The 17,367-nt window shown below is 46.4% G+C and overlaps 7 protein-coding genes across 7 annotated transcripts; 4 read left to right on the top strand and 3 right to left on the bottom strand.

The window, feature by feature from the left end:
* Positions 1–206: 206 nt before the first annotated feature.
* EYB26_009460 (uncharacterized protein) lies at positions 207–2,126 on the top strand (the record flags this gene model as incomplete). Its single annotated transcript, XM_054268710.1, has 1 exon — positions 207–2,126. The coding sequence occupies one exon, from the start codon at positions 207–209 to the stop codon at positions 2,124–2,126; it is 1,920 nt and encodes a 639-aa protein (XP_054124685.1).
* Positions 2,127–2,520: 394 nt separating this feature from the next.
* Positions 2,521–3,585, bottom strand: EYB26_009461 (uncharacterized protein; the record flags this gene model as incomplete). Its single annotated transcript, XM_054268711.1, has 1 exon — positions 2,521–3,585. The coding sequence occupies one exon, from the start codon at positions 3,583–3,585 to the stop codon at positions 2,521–2,523; it is 1,065 nt and encodes a 354-aa protein (XP_054124686.1).
* Positions 3,586–4,278: 693 nt separating this feature from the next.
* On the bottom strand, positions 4,279–6,670 carry EYB26_009462 (uncharacterized protein; the record flags this gene model as incomplete). Its single annotated transcript, XM_054268712.1, has 3 exons — positions 4,279–5,123; positions 5,183–5,360; positions 5,414–6,670. 3 exons carry the CDS (start codon positions 6,668–6,670, stop codon positions 4,279–4,281), a joined length of 2,280 nt encoding a protein of 759 aa, XP_054124687.1.
* A 266-nt stretch (positions 6,671–6,936) lies between these two features.
* EYB26_009463 (uncharacterized protein) lies at positions 6,937–8,943 on the top strand (the record flags this gene model as incomplete). The annotated part of the gene is made up of 1 exon (XM_054268713.1): positions 6,937–8,943. One exon carries the CDS (start codon positions 6,937–6,939, stop codon positions 8,941–8,943), a length of 2,007 nt encoding a protein of 668 aa, XP_054124688.1.
* A 405-nt stretch (positions 8,944–9,348) lies between these two features.
* Positions 9,349–10,203, bottom strand: EYB26_009464 (uncharacterized protein; the record flags this gene model as incomplete). Its single annotated transcript, XM_054268714.1, has 2 exons — positions 9,349–9,868; positions 9,926–10,203. The coding sequence occupies 2 exons, from the start codon at positions 10,201–10,203 to the stop codon at positions 9,349–9,351; spliced, it is 798 nt and encodes a 265-aa protein (XP_054124689.1).
* Positions 10,204–11,358: 1,155 nt separating this feature from the next.
* Positions 11,359–13,473, top strand: EYB26_009465 (uncharacterized protein; the record flags this gene model as incomplete). The annotated part of the gene is made up of 1 exon (XM_054268715.1): positions 11,359–13,473. The coding sequence occupies one exon, from the start codon at positions 11,359–11,361 to the stop codon at positions 13,471–13,473; it is 2,115 nt and encodes a 704-aa protein (XP_054124690.1).
* Positions 13,474–15,383: 1,910 nt separating this feature from the next.
* On the top strand, positions 15,384–17,340 carry EYB26_009466 (uncharacterized protein; the record flags this gene model as incomplete). Its single annotated transcript, XM_054268716.1, has 2 exons — positions 15,384–15,476; positions 15,601–17,340. The coding sequence occupies 2 exons, from the start codon at positions 15,384–15,386 to the stop codon at positions 17,338–17,340; spliced, it is 1,833 nt and encodes a 610-aa protein (XP_054124691.1).
* Positions 17,341–17,367: the final 27 nt, after the last annotated feature.

Here is a 17,367-nt window from a genome sequence, read left to right on the forward strand (position 1 = left end):
CTGCCTAATCTGCGAATAATGCAGGGAAATGACTCGGAAACCGATTGTCGCACATCCGGCCGCTAAAAGGTTTAGTGCTTAACTAACTAGTGCGTATGGCAAGTCACTCAAATTAGTTAATCACCAGTCTCATCGTGAAATGTAATTCTCCTTTCAAGCATCCTCTCATGTCTTCACAGCATAGAAACAGTCGCGGATGATAGACAATGCCGTCCTGGAAACGCAAAAACAAAGTCGACTCCCACAAGGAGTCCGACGGCAAGGGAAATGCTACATCTTCCCCAACTACCTCAGCTCACGCTCTCTTCTCCACTGTACACGACTCATTAACCACCTCCCACAGCCGCCCCTCAACTCCCATATCAGGCAACGCATCATCATCTTCCACCAACTCCAACAATGATTCTGGCCCAGAAACAACAGCTCCCACAACAACAACAACAACAACATCATCATCCCCCGAAGATCTGCGCCGACAAGCCAGGCGCGATGCCGAATTCGGCCCCTTGGGCCATCCATCCCATCTGTACGGCTCGCAACACGCCGGCGGCGCCGTTCCAGACCCTATAATTGATGAACCGCCATACTTCTACATGCTCACAACATACATAAGTTTTTTGATTCTGATATTCGTGGGCCACACGCAAGACTTTCTAGCGAGATGGTTCACGCCATACAAACACCGACATCTAATGGTTCAGGACGGGTATGCACCCATATACAGCGATTTTGATAGCTTCTACGCTCGCCGACTCAAGCTGCGTATCAACGACTGTTTTGAGCGCCCCACCACAGGCGTGCCCGGAAGATACATTACATTATTGGACAGAGAAACGATAGATTATAACGAACATTTCCGGTTCACGGGCACCACGACGGATACCCTTAACCTCAGCTCATACAATTACCTAGGCTTTGCGCAAAGCGAAGGTCCCTGCGCTGACTTTGCGGAGGACACACTCCGCAAATCAGGGATTACTATGACGGGCACCATCGGCGATGCAGCCACGTCGTCTCTACACGTTGAAGTAGAGCGGCAAATCGCCCGATTCGTGGGCAAGGATGATGCGCTTGTCTTCTCCATGGGGTTTGTGACGAATGCTACTATCTTCCCGGCGTTGGTGGATAAAGGCTGTTTGATTCTGTCGGATGAATTGAATCATGCCTCAATCAGGTTTGGTGCGCGGTTGTCCGGGGCCAGTATTCAGGTGTTTGCGCATAATAATATGGCGGATCTGGAAAAGAAGTTGAGAGATGCTATTTCCCAGGGACAGCCGCGGACTCATAGGCCCTGGAAGAAGATTTTGGTTACTGTGGAAGGGCTTTATTCGATGGAAGGCACGATGGTGAATCTTCCGGGTATTATGGAGTTGAAGAAGCGGTATCGGTTTTATTTGTATATTGACGAGGCGCATTCAGTCGGTGCTGTGGGTCCCAGAGGTCGTGGTGTCTGCGATTACTTCAAGGTTGATCCCGCCAACGTTGAAATTCTGATGGGCACGTTCACGAAATCCTTTGGTGCGAATGGCGGTTATATTGCCGCAGACAAGATCATTGTCGATAAATTGAGGGCGACGTGTTCCGGACAGGCATTTGGTGAATCTCCCACCCCTCCGGTCCTGGCTCAGATCTTGGGTGCACTACGACAAATCGCCGGCGAAGAAATGGGTAAAGAGCGTCTGCAACGTCTGGTCTTCAACTCACGCTATCTCCGTCTCGGCCTTAAACGTTTAGGTTTTATTGTCTATGGCCACGACGACTCCCCCATCATCCCGCTCATGCTCTACAACCCAGCCAAAATGCCCGCCTTTTCGCACGAAATGCTCAAACGTAAGATCTCGGTGGTCGTGGTTACATACCCAGCCACGCCATTGGAACTGTCGCGAGTAAGATTCTGTGTAAGTGCAGCCCATACCAAGGCAGATCTAGATCGGTTGTTGGTTGCTTGCGACGAGGTTGGAGATGCTTTGCAGATCAAGTTTTCGTCTGGTATTGCTGGCGGCTTGCACGAGAGACCTAGTTTGGATGAGATAGGGAAGAAAGGGATCAAGAGGGAGAAACCCAGGTGGAGGGTTGAGGAGGTTATTGAGAGGGGGGTTAGAGATGTCAGGGGGCAGTTGTATTGACAGCTTGTCCTGTTATGCCGATGGATGAAGAATATGTATAATAACTACGGATTAGAGGCCTATTGGCCGTCTTAATAGGTAATGATTAATGTAATACTTAATAGTAATGAACTAGTTTGTGGAAATTCTATTGCTGAATTGGAATCGAGCGAAGAACCATGTCGGAATACGTACATGTACTATATCCAACTCAACAAGACAATGGTGATCTTAGGGTTCGGAGTTGGATAGCCCTAATTGATGATCAACAGACTACGTTTAGATAGTCCACTGGTAGACAGTTATTCAGTACCATTAGATAATTACATATTCGATAGGCCCATATATACATATCCCTCGTTATTTCCCCTCAATAGTAGCTCTCATATACCTAACACGTTCAATATCTTTCCACCTACTCCTTCACCGGCGAGGGTGCGTCATCCTGAGCGCCAGGCCACTGATCCCCCAATCGAAACCCCTCCTGAAACGGATCCGATGGATCAAGAACAACTTGTTTAAAAGCCGTTATCCAGCCTCGACCCTTGACAGTGGGTAAAACAGCAGGGTAATCCCCTACGGTAGTGAGACCGCGAATACGGCTCACAAATTCCGTGCCTATAATGCTTCGATGTCTGAAAATCTCGCCTTCCTTCAGCTCACCTCTAGCATGCATGACGGCCATTCGCGCACATGTGCCTGTACCACAGGGACTACGGTCGAATCGTCCGGGGGAAACAATCACGGCGTTGCTGGCAGCTTTGCAACCGTCTTCCTCAACTGTGACGGGCGCTGTGAACGCTAGCACACTGAACCCCGTAATACCCGCGTTCTCCGGGTGAACTGGTTTATAAACAACTCTCACAGCCCTCTTAATTCGCTCTCCAAGATCAACCAATTCGCGCGCAAACCGATTATGGATCTCTAACCCAACCGAAGCAGCATCAACAAGGACATACATCATTCCGCCGTACGCAATATCGACTGATATCTCTCCAACCCCGGGGACATCCACCTTCATATCAAGTTCGAGCGCAAACGAGGCAACGTTATTGAACTCAACGCTTTTACATTTCCCTCCCTGGCATTCTGCAGTAACCGTAACCAAGCCCGCGGCTGTATCAAGAGCGACTTCCGTCACGGGCTCTTTCATGGGTATCATCCCCGTCTCCAAGAGCACAGTTGCCGTGCAGATAGTATTCGATCCAGACATGGGCGCATACTCATTACTCTCCATAATCAAAAACCCTGCATCCGCACGCGGATCACATGGCGGAAGTACCAGATTGACGTTCATAGGGGCACGGCCTCTGGGCTCATTGAGCAGGAATTGGCGCAAGTCGTCCTTTTTGGTCTCGAAATGACGAAGCTTTTCGAACATTGTCGCTCCAGGGACGTCTAGGACACCACCGACGATAACATCGCCGACTTCGCCCTCGGCGTGGCAGCCGACGACGGTGATGGAGCGTTTGAAGTGCATTTGTTCACTCGACTTGGGGGAGAGGGAGAGAGATAGGTACGTCAGTTTAGTTGTTCCTACGTAGGTCCGTATAAATAGCTGTTTGGTTAATTAAAAGAAGAAGAAAAAATTATGTAAATAGTGTTTTTGGAAAAAAGAAAAGAAGCCTCAACTTGGTCACGCGGGCAAGGTCGGACGTAGTGGGGGATTTGCTGGGCCATTTTTTGCTTATTCAAATGTGGACTGGAACCTTAGCAAGAAAACCGAACCTTTTCCCTTTTATCTGGAAAAAGACTCTGAAGTTTTGAATAATCAAGCTTCTGAACTGACATTGGCTTACACAGGAAACATGTAGACGGAATGCGAAGTAGGACTGTCACTCCAGAAGCCCTAGCCCTAAAGTGTCCGCATTTCGTAGATCTTGTCATTTAATTTCAACAAACGCCACCGCCCTTAGCCCCTGTATATGATTAAACAAGGACTTTTCTTCATCAAGACACATTTCAGGATTACACTAAAAAACCTCATTGAGTTTGTGCTTCTTTTGCTTCAATTTTCAAAGTGGCTTACGCTAGAGCCAACGCTAGACGAGTACCTCGTTCTCAACAAAAAAAATGCCCCTGAACAATCGGCAGGTGCATAATTCAATCATTCTAATCGACTAGTTGATTGACACAGAAACCAAATCCTGGTTTCTAATTGTAGTTTATGAAGCTAGTCAGGGCGGATACCGCGACTACGATTCCAATCCGAATCCGAGTATCCACGAGTTTCGTCAATATGCCTCTCAAACTCCTTCGCCACGCCAATAACCTGCTGAAAATGTTGATAATCAAGCGTCGTCTTCCGGAAATGAGCTAACTGTAAAGATGTGCGTACTATATTCCGGATTTCTCGTCCATTCAACTTGTCAGCGGCAAGTTCCTGTATGTGGCTTTTGAGATCATCGATCTTGACGTCAGGATTCGTCTTGCTCAGTCCATTGATAAAATTGAGCCATATCTCGTAGCGACCTTCGACGTTTAGAGCTGGGTAATGAATCGCGAGCTGAAAGCGAGACTTGAACGCACTGTCAAAGGTTCCGATGCGGTTTGATGTAAGGATAAGGATTCCGTCATAGTATTCGAGCACGCGCAAAAATACGGATACCAGCGCATTCCGTTGTAGGTCGGTCTCTCGACGTTCTTCAAGGAAGACATCTGCCTCGTCTAGCAATACAACGCAACCCCAGATTGTGCCGATCAGAAGGACTGATTCAAGATACTTCTCGACCTCCTCTGCGTTTGTCCCGATGTCTCCGCATGTCACTCGATATAAAGGCTTTCTGGTCAACTCAGCCACGGATTCTGCAGTCAACGTCTTGCCTGTTCCAGGACCTCCGTGGAGTAGCATGATCAGAGCGTTTCCTTTTCCTTCAATAATGTCGGTTGATTTGGCGGATATAGTATGCACAGTGACAAGGGCTTTAATGAGCTCCTTTTTGCTATGTTGCAAAACCAGTCGATCAAATGCGCCTTCATTCCAGTCGATGTCTTTGATATGTTCCACGAGCAGGGTTCCTAGGGCGAAGTCAATACTGGCAATTAACTAATAGAAAAGAGGTGAGATAAGTACTAACGCCACTTTTTATCATGCATTCCAAACCCATATATCTCATGAGGGAGGAGAAGAACAAATGAAGAATCGGGGGGCTCCTCTTTCTTCATTGCTTCCGGACCTAGGTCATCTTGCGGCGAGGAAGAGGTTCCGTGCATTTGTTGATAGGTGGTGCCATCAACCATATACCGAGGGTTTGACTGTGGCATTTTGTTAATAAAGTTCACCAGCTTTGAAGACATAAAAGACTTGCCGTATGAAACTCAAGAATCGCGTTTGGAGGATCATATGCCACAAACCTCGCGTGACGGCACTTCCAAAATATCCGTCCCCTGGCTTTTAGTCTATCCACTACCTCAGATGATGCAAACCGTAATGGATATATTTCCAGTTGATAAATCGGTATTGCCTCATCTGGAGGAGCAGAAGATGGCCAGGAAAGTGACCACTTTATGTCCTTCTTGTAAAACGATCCATTGAACTGCCATGACCAGAGGTCAAGGGTAATCGGCATTTTATATCGGCTATCACCACCAACTTCTTCGGAGTAGGGTGGTTTTGTAAGCATATATGCCTGGTTATAACCGTTTTCAGTGGTTACCAGGACTTGATTAGGACCGTATAGTTTTGCCATGTGCTCTTGAGTAATAAGTCCCTGCGTAATTTGCGCATCGGCTTCTTCCCACTCAAGCCTATTTGTAAGTTGCATATACTCCAGTAAGTCACTCAAATGAAGGATCTCTTTGGAATTAAGAGTACCAAAAGTACGTTCCTTGATATGACTGTAGTAGTAGATCGAGTTATGCAGCATGATCATGTTTGTGGCATCTTCAAGATGCGAAATTTCTTTGTGACTCATCCCCGTCACTGCTACCAGAGCATCCTTCAGTGCCTCTGAAAGTATCCGCATAGTCTCAGCCGCTGGTCTGGCCGGGGGGCTGTTGGTTCGCAAACTGAAAAAATACGGTCGAATCGACTCGGGAACTTTGGGGTCATCCGGTAATGATAGATGATGGAACAGCCTTTCAACGAACTCAAGATTGGCATATTGAAAGCAATGGAAAGTTTTGGTCACGATGAAGTTGATGTTTTTTTTATGCCGCTCAAGGTACTTTGAGACGTCTGCAACCTTTTCTCGGCCTCTAAGGGCACTCATTTTGCTGTCTCCTTTGAATAGTCTCGGATGGTCGAGATACACGACCGACTTTGCATGATTGCTATGGCTCTCCGCTCGTGAACATGAAACATGATACAAAACGATGTATGGCTTGTTATTTTGAACATATTTGTGGTTTTGAGAAGAAGAGTATTCGTTCTTGGATTTTGCTTCCAGCGTCGGTGCCGCTCTTTCTTCGTCGAAACTGTGCCGAGAGTCATCACTGCTGCCATTGTTGTAACCATCGTCTTCATCAACATAGGTCGTGATGTGGACGTTGGCAGGGATGCCCTCTGGATCTTCCGAGCAGAAAGGCGAACTGCGGGTTGTATGAAGACGGTCTCTCCGAGACATTTTGCTATCTTCCTTTTTTGATTAATTTATTGACTTGCAGTAAAATGTCAGTGGGTTCATTCTAATTAAAGGCAGGAGTCAATAAGATAATCTTCAACAGTTCAGCCTTGCGCGATACCCCGCAGTTACCTAAAAAGACTGCCTCAGCCTTGTCTGGCATCAAAATCTGTACTACTCTATTTTGTTAGCTGCTTAACTTTGAAAATTATTTGTGCAGCCAGAGACAAATGGGATGTCGGACTTAGCATCCTTCTGAACACGTCCAAATGCCGACTCGCCATGATTATCGAATCGGCTGGATATGCGCCCTCCCACTGGAGCTGGCGGCGGCGCAAGCCATGCTGGATCGAACTCACCCCCAGCTACCGAACGCAGCAGCAGATCGGAATAACTATATTCTCGGAAGCATCGGCGCCCATAACGTTGTGATCACTTGTCTTCCTGCTGGTGTATACGGCACCACCTCCGCAACAGCGACTGCTATACAGATGCGGTTCAGTTATGAGTCGATTCAGTGGTGTCTACTGGTCGGCATTGGGGGAGGCGTAGGCATATCAGGTGCCAAATTGGATATTCGACTGGGCGATGTCGTGGTTAGTGAGCCGACGGTGCATTATGGCGGAGTGATTCAATACGACTACGGAAAAGCAGTGCATGGAGGGGAATTTGTGCGTACAGGAACATTGGATAAGCCTCCGGAAGTACTGTTAAAGGCACTAGCACGATTGCAGGCCCAGCATATGGTACATGGAAGCACGGCTCATCTCATTCATCAGCAAGTCCTAAAAAGGTATCCGCTTCTTCAAGAGGAGTTCTCCTGTCCTGATCCTATAGAGGACCGCTTATTTGTTTCGGACTACTACCATAGGGATGCTTCTGATCCGAATTGTTATAAATGTGATCCAGCAATGTTACAGAGCCGATACCACCGGACTGATAACAAAACCAGAGTCTTCTACGGTCTGATTGCATCCGCAAATCAGGTTATAAAAGACTCAAAACTGAGGGATGAGCTGGCGCAGCGTTATGGAATCCTGTGCTTTGAAATGGAAGCCGCGGGTGTGATGAATGTGTTCCCTTCGTTGGTGATTCGTGGGGTTTGTGATTATTCGGACTCACACAAGAATAAGCGTTGGCAAGGCTATGCAGCAATGGCAGCGGCATCTTATGCTAAAGAGTTGATTCTATTTATGCCATTGTTTGACGTGGCGAATTCAGGACAGGTCGACATAGTGTCTGTTCAAGAAAGTCTGGAAGCTACAATATGGGAGAATGCGAAGCAGCAAACAGTGGCTTCATTCTATGGCACATCGCCAGCGCCTATGGACACCCCGGAATCAGATCCCATCAAGAAATTTAAATCAAAAGTCTGGGAAAGCCCATCAGAGTATCACAACACCTTTTCCAATCCGGAAAGACCTGAGGACATTCATGCAATCAGTTTATCTCACTTCAGCTCTCAATTCGGCTCAAGTGACTCATACCACTACAAAACAGCGTCAGATACCTATGACAGTTTGAAAGGAGTTAGCAACACATTCAGTAGGGTCGGGCCAAGTTCTGAAAGAATTCTAGAGAAGATATCGCCTGAGATAGATCCTCGAGAGGTCCTAAATATTCGATCTTCGATGGCTCGCAAAGAACGCTTGTGGCATCCCTGGCCGTGCGATTGTATCCAGTTAGTCGGTTGTCTGGACCTTTGGTTCAGAAATGCGTCACCACCTTTAGTAGTGGCGCCGGCATCCGGTGCTCGTACCAGAGTCAAAGATCTGGCTGTGGAAATCATCAGATTCTTGATACAATGGAAGGAGATATATGGGTCCAATTACAAAGTACTATGGGCTCTAGGATTGAGTGATCCCGATCGCCCAAAGAATGCATTACTTAAGTCTCTCATATTCTCGATCAGCAAGGCTTACCCGGAAGAATTCCATCGGACATTATCTCGAACTGAGATTATATCCGATATTGAAGACAAAGACGAAGAACTATGGCTATTGCTGCATTTGTTGATGTCTAGTATCACCAATGCTTTTGTCATAGTAGATCCCGAAGACTACCATTTTCTCTCAAGGATATTAAATCTTGCCAATGAGTGCTACAACACTAGTGCTACGAGCAACAAAGTCAGATTTTTCATCGTCTTCAACGACGTGACGAATGAGATACGATACCCTAGGACCATCCAGGTACCGCCGCCACCGCCACGGGCGAGGATGCAAAATTCAACTCTGGAACCGTATGGCTGGAAGCTTTTTACACCTGGATTTTGAGCTACTGAGAGAGCCTATGTGATTTAGGAATTTAGTAGGTGGAATAGACGGGTATCTGCCAAATAGACTGTCAAACCTGTAATCTCAATAAGGGCTCCTGATTTGACAAAGAGGAAGTTGAAAACGCTAAACATTGTTAATGACAAAGCCCCGATTAGGTTAACTAGTTAGTTAGTGTATGCTGACAAAGTCTGAGCACCTCTATAACTACGGAAACTACAACTATACCTCATTTTACTAGTCGGACTACAAACTGTATGATCACTTAGCCTTCTTATGACTCCTATTCAACAATATTAGAATCAACTAAACCAAAATACTGGGCGTATAATGGATAACATGGCATTATACAACAAACACAGGAAATCACGTAGTATGCCGGGTTATATAGTGAAGCATAGTGCCCTAATAGATTACGGATGGGGGAATTTCATTCCCAGTCCTCCCATGTTTCTCAAGTCCTCTGTCATGAAGTGACTTCATAGTTGGTCTAACAAGCCTTTCCTGCAGATAGCGTAGCTTAGCACCTTGATCTTTATCTTGTCTTGATAGATCTTCGGATATGGTAGGCTTGACGGCAATGCTCAAAGAAGACGTTGTTTCTGTCTTAGTGGGTCGATCTCTTTGCACAACAATGACCCTTCCTCCCGATCGACGCCCTTCTGGCATGCGCATACCTTTAGGGAATATTTGACCCTGCGATGTTGAAGGTTGAGGACCACGGGATACTGAGCTTGCCATGTTCTTTTCTTCGTCAAGATTCTGACCCCTCCTCGTCGGCAGCGCCAACCTCGAGTTGATCATCCTGTTCGGCGTCGTGTAGGATGTACTACTCGACTTCCAAGGCTCTTGAGGATGTCTTATTGAATAAGTGGACCCATTTCTCGGTTCCATTGAATAATAAGTTGACACATTGCTCGGCGGCCTGAAGTAAGACATTATTATTTCTTGTGGTACGCATCATGAGTCAATAAGCTCTAACCTAAACCGCATTTCCCGTCGCTCTGCTTCCGTAACATATACAAAATCTGCGTCTGCATCTCGATATAGAGTGCGACGTCTCCTGTTATCAGGCAAAGCTGCGGTTGGCGGACGGGATCGTTCGACTGTTATACCATACGCGCCTTCGACATAGTATGGTGCTGGTTCATATGGTCGAAGGGGCCACCGTTCGGGCGTGTCCTGTTCAGTGTAGACTGTTGGGCGATAAACGCGACGAGCTTTGCTATCAATAAAGGATGCAGTTGATAAGATAGGCATCACCGTCTTTCGTCCAAAGGTCTTCCCGCGGCTTCTGGGAAATGGGCCTGTCTATTGACTGGGTTATGGCGTTTTAGAGATATTGAGTGGCTGATTTCTCCCTGTGACTCGATCCGGCAAAATTTAGTATCAAGGCGTTGAGCTCGATGCCATGAAGCATTTCCATTCAGGTTTACCGTTTCTTTTAATCATATAACTAATAGTAGCATTGGTTTTATCGGAGAGAGATGATGGATTCTCACAAAAGAAGAGCAAAACTGGGATTTGACTAGGATGCATGATCACAAGGCTGGCCACGTAGGCAAGGTTGTGATTGGGCGTGACCACAGCCACATTGGCTAAGCAGTGTATGCATCTACACATTTCAGAGTTGCCTTGATAGGTTGGATAACTGCTCAAATAGAGATATCTCTTCGATTGAAGTTGGTGGCAATACTTCACAAACCCAAACCAAATGATCCCGAATTGGCTTGATAGGACTTTGATTGATCTGTTGGATCAAGAAATGGACACATTAAGCAATTCGCTGGGTGTAAAAATCTTGTATTCATATGTATTGCAGTATCAAAATTGCAACAGAGGAGATGGCCCTGAGTGGTGAGAAAAAAGCAGGGTTAGGGCTACAGATGGATCACGATGATTACGATACTGTTACAATTATTCTGACTCATTGCCAGCTGTCCGCGAGTGGTTTTGAGTATTGTAATTACCATCCCAGTGGCTTCATTTTCTCCGCGTCAATGCTTTCTGAAGCTGCTGCCATGTAAAGAATCAAACTACAAACATCGAAAATTCAGAACAATGAAACTACCTAGAGTAAAATCGATTATCATCAAAAATACCAGTAGAGAACATCACAGTATTGTAGTGAAAATACAATTGGCGCCATAAAAGCTATTCGCCTCTACACGGACAAGTACCCGTTCCTTCTTTTCCTGACGGGACTGAATGAAAAAATCTCATGAAAGGGATTGCTCTCAATGAATTCCTTTTCATTCAATCAACAAGTCTAACATCGCGGTACGCAGTCGAAGTATTGTTCCAGTTACCAATTGACGCTTTGCAGCGCGCTCCACGTCTAAAATAAATCCTACACGATCGCAAACCCCCCAAATCAATGAGGCGGACAGGTCACCAACTACGCCAACGGCGACGATGGTAGGCACCTCGCGGTCATCGATCAAAGACTCGGTGCGATCACATCAAGCACACGCGAAAAAGTCTATCTTATTGGAATCTCAACAGCTTCGCGATGAAGAGAATGGTAATGACTGCAGCAACAATAACGATCGCGACCAAGACGACGACGAAGACGAAGACGAGCTACAGGTCACGCAGAATCCCACCAACGGAAGGACAGTTAACACAAAAAAACCACGAAAAATGCTAGCAACCAGCAAGAGCCTTCCCAATTTAATGGCGCATACGATAAATTCTACTACTTCCTCAATTAAAAGACCTCGAATCTCATCCTCTACATCCCCTTCGCCGCCGCCCTCTCATCCTCCCTTGTCGCATGCTCCACGTTCTACTCCCCGACGACCTCCGAAACGCGCTCCATTGACTAAGCGTCACCCATTGGATTCGCAACAAACTACGTTGGACAAGTTCTTTGGTGGAAATACGATCAAGGATAACAATACTCGTGCAGAGACCGAGACTCAACGGCCGACGAAAAAGGCACGTCTTGACCGCGATGGAGATGCCGCTATCGGAGCTCATGTCACTACGTCTTCCTCAACAGCAACAACAAATCAACAATATCCTGACAACCGTGAATCCCCCGATCCATTAAACGTCATCTCCTCTCCTCCTAATGGCGATCGAGTACGTACGCGACAGAGATCGAATACCTTAGCGACATCCACAACGACGGCTGGGAACTCCACAATACCTACAGAGACCACTACTAGCCGGTCCTTGCGGCACAAGGCGCATCCAGTTATTATTGCTGATGATGCCACCACAACGAAGGCTAAAAACGACGCAGGTGTGGACGCCAAAAGCAAGCCTACGAATAGCACAACCCAAGCCCCAGAAAAGAGATCGCTGCGATCACATGATGGGGGCTCCCGCTCGAGAAGTGAACTCGCGCTTTATTTCCCAAATTATGAGCAGATTATCAGTCTGGAGCCGGTGAAGACAGAGTTCCTAGCTCCGGAGACAAATGTGACTATACTCGACGACCTGACGGAGTCCCCTCTTCCATTGCCAACTCTCCAGTCGGGATCTCCATCGCGAACGAGGAAGCAGCGCAAATCCATCGAGCAAATTTCGCCATTTGGGAATCCTCTTATTAATCTACACGGAGTTGAGAAGGTTGAACTGCCAAAGGTAGAGGATAGTGACAGCGTGGTTACCGATCCTCTAAGTGATGATGTCTATTTTAAAGCCCATCGCCGACACGAGAGGCAAGAAAAGCAACTACGCAATATTGAGAAAGAGCGAGCTCAGCATGAAAAGATACAGCTTGATCGTCTGCTAGACGAACTTCAAGGTCATGACTGGCTTCGGGTCATGGGTATTAGCGGCATTACCGACACGGAAAAGAAGCTGTACGAACCGAAACGCGATTACTTTGTGAAAGAAGTCTCCGCCTTGATAAACAAGTTCCATATGTGGAAAGAGGAGGAGAAACGACGGAAGCATGAACGTGAACAGACGCTTCTCGAAGCCGCTAATGCTGCCGCCGAGAAAGAAGCAGAGCAGGCCGATGACGAGGACTTGTTTGAAAGTGAGGAAGTGGACGAAAAGCCATCCTCAGATATTGATTCGAGCGATCTAGACGCTGCAGCTGCTCAACAGCTTTTACAAGAAGCACAGTCCGCAACTGCGACCGTCACCGTTACAGGGGCAACAACATCATCCCCATCCACGCCAGCACACCCTCAACCCCGTCGCAGACTTGTAGATGAATTAACGAGCACGCCACCCAAATCTCGATCCCAGCACCACCGAACGAACTCCAAACAGTCCGTCCAAGCTACAACAAATCAAGCCTCACCAACTAGTCCTCAGACCCATCACCATGAGATTGAAGAATACGACGAAAACAAACCCTTCACATCCTTCTATCGAAAACGGCATCTCCGCGACGCTGCATTCTCAAGTAGTCGCCGAGGCGGCCGCAATAGATCCGCCTTCGGACAGCCAATACCAGAGATCATAGAAGAGCGAGAATTCGAGCTTCCGCCGGATATCCTGACATCAGATATTGTCTTGTCCTTGGAGAGGAAGAGGAGACGATTGAAGAGGGAGAGTCGGGGTTAAGTTTGGTTTGGCACTGATGTCCTCATTCATGTCGTGTCTTCGACAGGTGTTTTAGAATATTATATTTACTAGATATACTCTTCTTACTCTGTATTAATTAGAGGTGTCTGCTCTATGTTACATCATTGCTATACCGGTTGAAAGCACGATTTACCAGACAATTTTAATGCGTAAAGAGCACGTTATGTTCAAGGATACTGTGTCACAAATACGTAGGTCACACTATGTAGAGAGAGATATATAATACGGTAGGTATGGTTAGTTAACTGATACTGAAGACCACCTTGCGACTGGTACAAAGGAACTTAGAACTTTGAAACCCCAAATCAATGGTTTTCCCTTATACGGATCTCCGTATCGAGGGAATTGAAGAATCCGACCTTGTTCGTTGATGGAGTAAATAATGATAACTAGTCTTTAATACCTAAGGAATGGCGAGAAAAGGAACATATGACTGGTAATAAATACTATACTAGCTAACTATAAAGCCTGGATTAATGCTGAATAGAGTTCTAGTTAGTTAACTAGTATTTATCTTAATAAGATAAAATGTCCTAGACTACTATATAAAAATTTAGAGGGATACTGCTGGTAGGATCCTATTAGTAAAAAACATTACAGGCTTAACATGAATTATTTGACATATCTTATGGATATAGTAGAGAAAAAAACGTCTTTCCTTGAAATCTATAATAATATTCTAGATATAATCTAGGAATAGTTTTATACAGAAGAGTGATTATCTCTCGAGCGAAAACAGAGAGGGCTAAGGGAAACTTATTGATTGAACCTCCATACTTACCGATCAACACCAATATTCCTCTAATACTGTCTCCTCGACCGTCTGTAGTGGCTAATCCAGCTGGTTCTCTGCGCTTGGTATTACATTCAAGCTCCAGCATTGTTGACCCTATCTATGGTGGTTCTGGATCTTCCTCTCGACGAGGCATTGAAGATGTATGCTAATTGGCATAAATCACGAGTGGCTTCTCAAGAGATGAAAGACAACGTCGATCTTGCTTGCCAGATAGCATTATCTAAAGGTTACGATCTCAAGCAGATAGACAAAGATCGAAACTGTAATGACTACACTGATGAAGGCGTAATAAAAGGAGTAGCACGCCGGTGGACTGAGGAGGTTCGTGAGTGGTTGAAGCACTATGAATCTCTTTTTGATTTTACTTGATACATACAGTACGCCGCATTTAGAGTATTTTACTTTTCTATTACCAAAAATCATTAAATTGCTTCAAAGTACGTAGTTGAACAGTGATGAAGTGAGCCATATGGTATAAATTGAAGCTGAATACAGTTGATTGCAAAAACGGTGTACACTTTTACTCAATTCATTTGTTTACTGACCCCTGTAGCCAAGATACGCTGCCGGTAAACCGTTTTTGTACATTTCCCCGACTTTTTTCCCCTTCTTTTTAAGGGACTGATATTTCTACAAGCTGTTCTAATTCGGCACGATTCAACGACCTATAATTTGGAGCAGTTTTTTTTTTTTTTTTTTGGAGGAAACAATGATCTGGCCAACGTCATCTAAGGTTGGGCTGAATAAGTGGTGTGAATCGAGCCAGGATTGTGCATGTCAGTATGCAGGACTCGGTTCTCAACTACATAGGACAGTACCATATCAACTATTCTCTCTTGTATAAATGATTGGTTATTTCCAGTTTGGGCATCCTTGCGCCCGACTGAGGCTCTGGACCACCCCACCACCTTCGACTATTCATCACAGGAATTAGCTTCATAAATGCTTTCTCTGCAAATCACACAGCACTGCCGACATACTTAGATCAGAAGATGATCGATGCTCTCCAGTACCTCATAAAAGCGCGCTATCTTCAAGAGGTATTGGGATATTTTTTATAGAGATATCTACGCCGTCACCTCCCTGACGCTAAATGGCAGGCCTCGATGTAGCCGGCGTGGTTGGCACTTGGGTTGCAGCCGGGATTGCTCTTATCGCCCTTGTCGGCATTGTGAGCCCTATACCGGTAACTACTTATCTGGCGTGCAACCCGCACCGAGCGCCATCAAGCGATTATTAGTATCGGTCCGCACAACTACGGTTACGTCTCTCAAGGAATTCCAGTCTGGCCTGGAGTGCGGCTGGCACAGAGGGTCAGAGCACCACGGATCAATAAAGCGAGAAAGTTCGACGGCGAAGAATGGAAAAGTTTTGATTCAAAGAGACTGGCCATCGGTGATATTAAGAGCATTGACACGCCAGCATCATGGGTGACTTTCGGCGCTTTTCTTGGCGGGCATTCAGTAGAATTTGAGAAGGACGCAGATATTATTGTGAATGAGGGTGCTGCGTTTATCCCTGTCAGCAAAGCGTTTTTGATGACTTTCGCTCTGGTGGGGCGGTTTTCGGACGAGCAAGATAGGAGGCGCAAGCTGAAGGGAGATGGAGTTCGCATGTGGGATCGCCGAGCGTCCAGTTTGAAACCGAGGGACATCGAACTGGGGAATTTGCGCGGGCAGGCACTGCCACGAGTCAGATCTAGGCCAGACATACAAATCCATGGCCTTACTGGATCTTTGTATTTTATATCGCCCGGGCACAGCATTTCTGGAGACCGAGTAAAAGATTCATGGTCAGTCATCTTTGTGGGGGAGTCGATGCTGAAGCCACTAGAGATACCCAAGGACTCGATCAGTCTTGAGACGATGGGCATGCTCTCGTTGGGCTTTCTGCCTTTCAAGGATCGATGCTTTGTAAACGTGCTTGATCCGCTGGATGAAGACGACAATGACAGTGCCAACTCCAGTGTCAACTCAGATGAAGATGTTCAGACAGCGAGAGGATTCCGGAGGAGACTATCAAGAAAGACGGCAGAAGACGATGATCCTGACAACATAATTCTACCTCGTACTCTCGTACGAACCAAGAACTTCATCAATAAAGACGACTCGCCCATCTCAGTTATTGCATATGAGTTGCAAGAGATCATTGTAACTGAAGCTGAATTCCTAGAATGGTTCTCCTCCCAGGAAGACGCAAAATACCTGGCGCTCTATGAGATGAAACTAGACGTGCAGACGCGACAAGAACTGCGAGAGCTCGCCGATCAGACGTATGTGCCAGCTGCTGCACACTGGGTGCGACTCAAAAACGCCCTGGCCAGCTATAACTCACCGCGGGTGGAATACTTCATCCGCCGCGAGGACGCGCAGCGAATCGCATACAGCCTACTTGACCTTTCGTGGCATCCCGAAGGATATCTCATCCCCGGTGCCGCGAAAGAGAATGAGCGAGCCAGTATGATGGATTTGCTTTGTTCCATTTCCGAACGGACTCGTCCATTCGTCATCCGTCTCAAAGAAGGGGTTTCGGCATTGGAACTGAGTTCCCGCGATGAAAAGGCCTTCCTAGATGCTACGGAGCCAGTCATCCGAAGAGCAGTCTCGTCGCCCACAAGACGTGCCCTGCTGCAGCCGTTGTTTGCGTTTGATGAGTTCCTCAGGAAATTGCAACATGACCGTGCTGAAGTCCAGCAGATGGTAGGTATCTTGATGTTAACAAACGCAGAATTTGCAGAATTGGTATACCAGTCGGCGCGACACATGACTAGTTTATCTCAGGCCCGCGTGGAAATTGACCTGCGGACTGGTGTTTTGACAGTACCCAGCGCGTTTGGGACTGTACAGACATTCGAGATAGATGTACATATTCTATATAGAGCGTCTCTCCAACTAGGAAGTCAGGAGAAAATCTCCGTGAAGCACTCAGATATCCTAAAAGCGGCTCTACATGCGTACCTGAGAAGTTTGATGCTAACAAGCTGTTATGATGCAGAACCTTTGATTGCATGTTTTGAGACTATGAAGTCAGATATCTTTTACATGGCTTAAAATAGAGATTGAGTAGTTAGAGGAATA

Source organism: Talaromyces marneffei, chromosome 8 (assembly GCF_009556855.1).
Source record: "Talaromyces marneffei chromosome 8, complete sequence".
Taxonomy (NCBI): Eukaryota; Fungi; Ascomycota; class Eurotiomycetes; order Eurotiales; family Trichocomaceae; genus Talaromyces; species Talaromyces marneffei.